Here is an 8,693-nt window from a genome sequence, read left to right as displayed (position 1 = left end):
GTTGGTTTTCAAATATACTTGTACGAAGATTTTGCACCTTGAAGATTGATTTGCATAAAATCTATTCTCCTCTATTGTTTTTAGTATAGCATCTTGTGTTACGTGAATAGGAATTGATATGACAATATTTGTGATTTAGGATTTAGTGTTTGTATAAGAATCTTGAACCTTGAAAATTTTTAACTTATGGATTGCCACCCATTAGTCATCTATATATACAATAGAAAATTAGGAGTATTAGATTACTTAATTCATATAGTGCCTTGATGAGCCCAATAAAATCATGTTATGCCTTCTCAACCGCAATTCAAACATTCATCCATTTTCATCCATAAAATGGAAAACATTCTTTTGTGTACATTGCTTCAATAAAGACGTTTAGGGGATTTTATTTTATTTCATTTTTGCACCTACTAAGTACTTCAACTCAATCGTCTCCTTGAAGACCAGCAAAGCAATAAAGCATAGTAGTAAATTTTTTATCCTTGAAAGGGAAGCTCGATTACTCAAGACTCTTGATGACCCAAAATTACCCAAAACTAATTTTATATGCACCATACTCACATCATCCCATCCCAAAACAAGTAGTACCAAGCAAAATCCACACAACAAATTAACAACAGATTATGAGGCTACAATTTTCTTCTTAACCTGCCATCCGGGAGTTTGCCACTACATTTTATTGAAAAATTTTCGTTTTAAAGATTCCCTAAGAGCAATATCTCAAACAAATGAACCCATAATTTAAGAGCACTAGATCTACCAAATGTATTACAGATCTGAAAGTTGCATCAGTTATGGGACATGTCAAGCTAACAGGAGAGTTATGTATGCCTAGAATATCTCGCAGCAACATACATCAATAGAAACATCCAGCAGTCAACGTATGATTACCTACATCTTACACGAACGAATACAAACCTATTTGTCTGGTGAAGACACCTTACAAGAAGCTCGATTCCACGCTAGTCTTCGCCCATAAATCACAATTCTCTTTTCTAAGCGCTAATCTTAACATTGTACCAATGACAAGGAAAAACCCCCAACTTAGCTTCCACCAATAGTCAGCACTACATTTTACCTGTCAGCGACTCTAACTTTGGGGCTGCACCTGCTCCGGCAGGGGCTGCTGCTGGGTTTGAGCATTTGGGGGTGCACTCGCATTCAACGCCACAAGCTCGAGCTCATCTATGGCGTTAATTGCAGCCTCACTCGTCAGGGATGGTCTGATCAAAGTTGCAGCTTGCTTGACCATTGATTGCTGGCAGTAAGTTAAGAGACGAGATCGTTAGAACATGAACCACAGATCATTATACATGTATGCACAAATATTAACAAACATCTAAAATGCTAAAAGTCCTCACCAAATTTTCGAGTTTGGCCTTGAGATCCAGATATGCCACAAGGAGATGTGAGTCCGGAGTCCGATTCACCGTTGCTTCAGCAACCACCTGACAACCACATAAAACAAACACAAATATGCAGTCATTCAGACGAAAAAAGAGATAATTTAGGGAAATCCAGAATTACAATTTGAATACATAACAACAAAAACAGTTTACACTATTGTCAAGCTTTTTATCCTACCAGCAATGTGACTAAATGAGTTGCTAGCACATATTATCAGAACTCTAATGTCAACACCATACTTCATTTATATTATAGCAAAACACAATAAAATCATGAGACATCAGACTGTATTGCAGATTGGAAGAAGCATATTAACGGATGTTGATAGTGAATACTTGAGCTAACATAAGCAATTAAGGTGTTGGTGCTCGTATAGGGAGCTTCATGAGATGGCGAGTGTTTGCATAGAGCAGGATTATAAGTGCTAATTTAGTTTACAATTTCTTCGATGAGCAAGCCTATGTTTCTAGAATCTAGCCTCAAGGCTTACTAGTTATTGTTGCAGACATTCACACGTCATAAGCTCAACAGCCTTATTTGAGGAGCTACTCTCCCAAGTACAAGCAGCTAAACAGTATTAACCAGATATGGTCCTGCTAACAGAACTTGTATTGGGCAGGAAATGTATAAAAAAATACCCATTCTCGACACGCATCTCATTCGTATACATAAAATACCATTTAGTTTACCTAAAAACAAGATGAATAGCAATGCTAATCGGCCTAGGTAGGCACATAAGGACAATGGTGGAGAGCTAAGCAACAAAATCAACAGCCGAGGTTACTTTGTTTTCCTCAACATGAGAAAAAATCATGACTAAATGATCGTCCTTTTCCTCTTTCATTCAGACTAGATTCTAGAATCGTAGAATTGTTTTAATTTTATTCAGAATTTAAGAGCCTTGACAAAAGGCTTTAAAACAATATATTTAGTGGGTGAACATTCGAACATGATATTAATTGTAAAAATATTCACCGCAATGGCCAATGGTTGAAGGAACCAATAAAGCCATCAATTATTAATTTGTGAATCAAACAATATATATCTAAACATTGAAAACTTCCTTGTCGAAAGTATATTTTTACTATTACTTGCGTCACATAGAACTAGGCACTTTGGGGACGACACGGATTTTCAAGCGTAATTGGTAGCGTAGGAGCCGGAGAAAAGGTAGTTGAAATATGTTGGTGGATGTGGAGCCCAAAGGGTAATGAATTGTGGAAATGTTTCCATAAATGGATATGGACTATTTCTACTGGACCGGTGAAAAGGAAATAATGTTGGGTCGGAGGGAGTATATATTTATTTGTATACGACATAAGACTAAATTAATGCTTTCGGATTGTTTCTTGTTCGCTCTAGTATGGTGTCATAGAAATTTGTTGGCAGAGCATTCTAAGGCTCATGGTTTCAATGGAGATTAGAGTTTCACACATCTATCAATCTATCAGGAGGGCAATCAAGTTGTTGAGTCATCTCCTCAATCCCAGCTACCCTCTTTGCCACTTCACTCTGATACTGATCGGAGGCAGTGTGTTGTCTACTTGGGGAAGATGGAGTCCGCATACGTGGATGTCAATGATCAACAACTTGTGTGAAAATATGCCTAGTTGGATAGCAGGTTATGTGGAGGTGATGGAGGAGAATGTGTATGGGGAAGTTGTAAATTACCAGTTGGTTATTGTTAGTTTTGCAATGTGGTAGATTTTTAGTTTATATACGAGGTTAGAATGGTGGTTATCGAATTGCATTTGTAAAATTTTGATAAGGATCTGAGAGGAATAAAGTGACTTACCAGCTTGTGTTTCGATCGTCTTGCATTGTAAGTTATCAGGGGAATAAGTTGGTCATGAGCTACAACTTGTTTTAGGGTTACAATAAGTTGGTTCGGAAACCGACCAAAACAGGGTTTTGGATTCAGGACTTCTACAACTTCTTTTACTTGTATATAATAGAGACGAGGTTATGACACCTAGAAACCTCTAGATCAAAAATCTCAAGTTTAGAAAGTCATATGTCAGTTGTGGTCCCTCATATGTTCAGAACTCACAAGTCAGATGTAGACTGGTTCTGTTCAGAAATCAGAAAGTCTGTCTGATTTCTTCTAGTTAGATATGATCAGTTAGAAGCCTAGAAGTCCAACTTTCTATGCTTAGAAGCCAGTTTTGGTCGCTCATCATGTTCCAATTATTGATGCTCAAACCTCAAATGACCAACCCTTGTTCAATAATCATAGTATTTCTAGAAGTTCGATGTTTAGACTATTGAAAAGACAAATGTTCTACTATCCTTGTGGTTCTCTTGCTTGTCTTGTTTCAGAGCTTGGCTAGGGTTTTGAGTTTTCCTATCGCTACAATTCCCCTGATAACAAGGCTCGGCCTTAAGGAATCGCATTTTGATCTCCTAAAGTTTTTGTTAGATTTCTTTTCTTTTTTCTTAGTAAAATGAAATTTCACAAGTAAAAGACAGAAAATCATTGGAATAAACTTCAGCGGACAATGACCTAGAAACCTATGGGTTTAACTTTCTTTATATAAATTCTAAACCTAAGTGAGATTTATATTTAGTCACATCATTAATTGATCTAATTATCAATCTGAAGTTAATGAGTTTTATTCATTTGAAATTTTAGCCAATATGTGCATAATTAATTATAGTTCACACGTAGCTTACATTCTTAACAACAATTAAGCACATTTCAAACTTTATGTTGAGGAAAAATTTGCCCCCTAAATTATTTCAATTAATTTAAATGCCATACTTTCTATACAATGGTACTAGGGAGTGTATTGAAGGTAGTCCATACTCCATAGCATTATAATATAATCGAATGTACTATAATTTGGACATGACTTGTAGAAAACAAAAGCAGGTACTCTTCATGGCAAATAATGTATTACAATGTAAAGAGTATACGCACCACCCTAATTCTATAAATAGTTTGAGCACTGCAGCTATATTATTATACAAAAAGGAAAACATTAAAAGAAGATAGGAGCACATTATGATTTATATTATTGCATTAGAAAATGAAAATAATATTTTTCCTTCCAGAGGATGACTAATTGATTAGTGTTGATTCTATAAATGAAGGAAAAGGTTAACAAATAGATATTAATAATAAAATATAACTAAAAAGTTATTTAGCACGGTCTATATAAATGTTAAATGGCTGCCAAATCCTCAAACCAAAAGTTCTCAAGTATCTTAAGCAATAAGTTTTGGGTTTTGATGAATTTACATTTACTCATAATATATAAGGTTCGAAAGCACAAAGTGGTTGGCACCTTTCTAACTTCCAAAGTTTTGATTCGTATACTTGATAATGAATATTTTACTCCTTTTGAGATAGGTATCAAATGAGGTTTTCGAAGGCTAAATTACGTTTGAATGAAACAATGTGTTTGGTATTTATAATTGATTAATGCACCTAGGGTAATTCTTCTGCTTTTTTATTCACATGCTCTGTTTTTTAAATGCACACATATGAAGAAGCAAGGCGTTATTTAATCTACAATCATTGTTACTACGGTACTGCGTTCGTTAAACCAGTTCTCAATCCTAAAACCACTCCGCTAAACCTATTTTTCTCAAGATATGGCTTCTTCTTTTAGATGCCAATAGAACTCAATTAATCTCAAGTAAACGCTCCAACTCATTGTGAATTATGGCGAACTATTAAAAAATTACGATTCCCTTTAGTCCAATTATCTCAAGATGTAGTAAATGCAAAGAAGATATTTTTAACCAATACAGCTAGGAATGACCTTGCTTATTCAAAAGCGAATTTCTCGAAAGAAGTTATCCCTAAATAAAGGTAGGCTCACCAGACGACTTTGTCGTCGAGCAAATGAATTGCTAGATACTATCAGTAGAGTCGTGAGGGATGTACATTTTATTTTCCTAGACCGTTGAAACACATTAAATGTCCAACAATTTCACAGCTAAGGGCATCTTACCAATTGCTAGTACTAATACTTTTTAATCATACTAATAGCTAATTTTTCATTTGTGTTTGAATATTTGCATAAAAACGGACACAAAATTAGTGTGATTTTATAGCTTTTTTAACTCGAGTTATTATGATGGTTGTAATGTTTGCAATTTCTATCTTCAGTTCATTAGATTATCATAGACAAATTAAGCAATGAACTAACATTTCTACGCTAAAAGGACATGGTAGATAACTATGATGTAATTCACATACCCCATACAATAACCAATTAAATTTCTGTAATTCTAACTTTCTAAGGCCATCACACAAATAGATATTCTTGATTTGTTCTTGAATCTTTTATTCACAAATAAATTAAACAAATCAGTGTCCATTTTTAGCTTTAACCTAAATTTCCTACCGTTGCAGTTCTAGTAAAATTAAAAGATGAAATAACATTATAAGCATAGAAAATTATGATTAAATTCCCAAAAAAAACGATATCAGATTTAAAAAATTGTAAAAATAGAAATTTGTACCTTTCTCGGCCGGCCCAGCGGCTTGCCGGAGAGATTCCTCTGTCTCTTGTGAAGCGCAACAGTCATGTTCCTAGGCTTCTTTGCTTCGTTTCCGGGCTTGGGCGGCCTCCCGCGACGCTTCCCTGTCACCACCGGCGCATCCACAGCCGGAGCAGCGGTAACAAGTGCAAAGTGGTCAGCACTCACTGGAGAAGCAAACCCTTCCACCACATTAATAGGCTTGGGCGGCCTCCCTCGCGGCCTCCCCGACCCCTTCGCCTGTCCAGCCGGGGTAGCAGCAGGGGAAGCACTCTTCTTCGGCCTCCCCCTGCCCCTCCCACTGCTGCCCCCGCCCGCACCGTCGCCCTTAGATGGGCGGCCGGGTCCGCGCTTGGCGCTCTTTGGGGGGCGGCCGCGGCCCCTAGCCGGCGAACCCGTGGGGGTGGCGGTGCCGTTAACAGGCAACGGCAATGGCATCGGCACCGCAGCAGCGATATACGCACTCTCCGACGGTAAGTCGGAGGTGAAAGCCGGCGCGTCGTTGATGTTTAGGGGAGGGGGAAAGACGGGGACGGCGACGTGGACGGCGTCCGGCTTGGGCTTGGGGGGGCGGCCGGGGCGGCGCTTTGTGGAGGCAGGGGATGGATCAGCAGATTCAACGGCGGCGGCGGGGCCGTTGAAGGCGGGGGGAGGCGGAGCAGATCTGAGACCGGGGAGTGTGTAGGAATGCTTGACCATGAGGAGGTGACCGCTGGCTTTGAGGTGTTTGAGGTGGTGAGTGAGCAAGTCGGAGTGAGTCGGTGGGAGGTCGGAGTAGTGCGTCTCGATGTACTTAGCGATGGCTCTCTTGCTCGACCCGTCTCTCTCGTTCAGCGCCGTAATCGCGGCCGAAATCATCTGAAATCAACTCTAACATCACAAATCTATCTAATCTAGAGAGAGAGTGCGCGTGTGTTTGACTAAAATTGAGTGAGCTAAGAGTTAGAGACGACTGACCTCGGGAAAAGGGGGGTGGTTGTAGGCGACGGGAATTGCCGGCGCGGGCGGGGCGGCAACCGGTGGAGGTGGATCCAGCGCTGGGTCCATGCACTCAATTTCAAAAATATCTGGAGGAAAGATAGAGAGAGAAAGGGGGGATTTGGAATTTAGAGAGAGAGAGGAGGAGCGCGTCTATGTGTGTGTGTGAGGATAGAGATGAAATGGATGAGAGGGTAGATTGGAACGTTGGAGGCACTGTGTGACTGTGTGTGACTGTGTGAGAGAGAGCGTCTGAGTCAATTTGTTTGCAATTAAAGAAAAAAATAAAGTTGCTGCTCCAAATCTGTCTTTTTCTGCCCTTTATTATATTCGTCTTCCTATATTTAATTTTCTATTACTCCTACTACAGATTATAGATGCTGGAGATCTCTATTTCAACCAAATTATTACACTCTGGAATTGCTACTACTCATAATTCATTTTTCCTAGTATTTTTAAATAAGAAAATGTTTGGCAATAAAAGTGATGATATTATTGCTTGTACTACTAATTGAATATGAACATACTTTGAGTCATTGCCTTAAAGTATTCATTCTTATTTAACAATAATTAAAAATAATCACACAAAAAAATTATCAGTTTCAAACCAACAACTACTAGTATTCGAAGTGATTGATAAAAATTAATAACACTAAAGCTATGTATGGTTGACGGAAAAGTAAAATTGGTAAAGAAAATGATTAATGAGAAAATGAATCCCCGTGAATATGATTCCTAATAAATTTATCTGTGTTTAAACAATATCAAGATTTTAAATTTTATATATTTAAACCAAACTAAAATTATACTCCTGCTTATTATTATTTTTATTTATAAAGAAGAGTAATAATATAAAAATTTTAATAAATTATTAATTACAAATAATAATTATTATATTATTATATTTATTATTAGTTTAAATATGGATTATCAATCATAATATATAATAATATAATTGTAATTATAGTTACATGGAGTATTATAATCAATTATAATTATAATAATAAATATGATTATTATAATTATAATTTACGGATATTATAACTGAATAAATTTTATAATTTGAATTTTCGGTATGACTTTATTGATTAATTCTAATTTATAAATAATTATTATTCTATAATTTATATTATATAATTATATTTTAATTATTTAATAAATTATTTATTATTATTATGATAATAACAAATATGTATAAATATTATAATAATATTGTTATAATTATGATAATTTTAATTATAGTAATTTATTATGCCATAATAAAGTGTGGTTTATAATTTAAAATTAATTTTAATACATTGTAATAATAATAATTATTAATAATAAAACTATATTTATATTGTGTTAAATATGTAAGAATCCTAAAACTTGGAAAATGAATACCTAAGGAAAGTTAGGATTCAGAATCCTGAAAAGTTGTACTAATTTTCCTTGTCTTGGGATTCTGATTACTTTTTCCAATTAGATTAAAAACCGAAACAAACACAAGATTTTAAAATTTAAGGAATCAGCTTACTTTCTCATATAGAAACCTGACAACCAAACATGGCCTAAGTCACAGATGTAATTATTTGCGGTTGTGAATGAAGTGTGTGTTCATTTTCCCATAAATGGCTAGTTTTGAAGTTATTTTTTTGCTAATATGGCTATTAAATTTACGATAAATCATTTTTTTTGGCCCGCTAATTTTCCTAAGACCCGCACTATTCATCATTAATGTCACAAAATCAAAATTGGAAAGGAGCGTGGTTTAGCAATTCTTTGTTGAAAATTGCACTAAGAAACGAACGTCATTTTCCTAATTTATCATTTCC

At 36.0% G+C, this 8,693-nt stretch overlaps 1 protein-coding gene across 1 annotated transcript; it reads right to left on the bottom strand.

Annotated features, from left to right (window-relative positions):
- Positions 1 to 723: 723 nt before the first annotated feature.
- Positions 724 to 7,104, bottom strand: HON4 (winged-helix DNA-binding transcription factor family protein). The gene is made up of 4 exons (XM_048085156.2): positions 6,859 to 7,104; positions 5,884 to 6,759; positions 1,365 to 1,451; positions 724 to 1,261 (listed from the first exon to the last, which is right to left on the bottom strand). The coding sequence occupies exons 1-4, from the start codon at positions 6,946 to 6,948 to the stop codon at positions 1,094 to 1,096; spliced, it is 1,221 nt and encodes a 406-aa protein (XP_047941113.1). The 5' UTR covers positions 6,949 to 7,104; the 3' UTR covers positions 724 to 1,093.
- Between the last annotated feature and the right edge of the window lie 1,589 nt (positions 7,105 to 8,693).

The sequence above is a fragment of the Salvia hispanica genome, chromosome 5, assembly GCF_029641045.1.
Source record: "Salvia hispanica isolate PSC_SH4W2 chromosome 5, Shi_PSC_v1, whole genome shotgun sequence".
Lineage (NCBI taxonomy): Eukaryota > Viridiplantae > Streptophyta > Magnoliopsida > Lamiales > Lamiaceae > Salvia > Salvia hispanica.
This window is presented reverse-complemented; position numbering and strand designations above follow the sequence as displayed.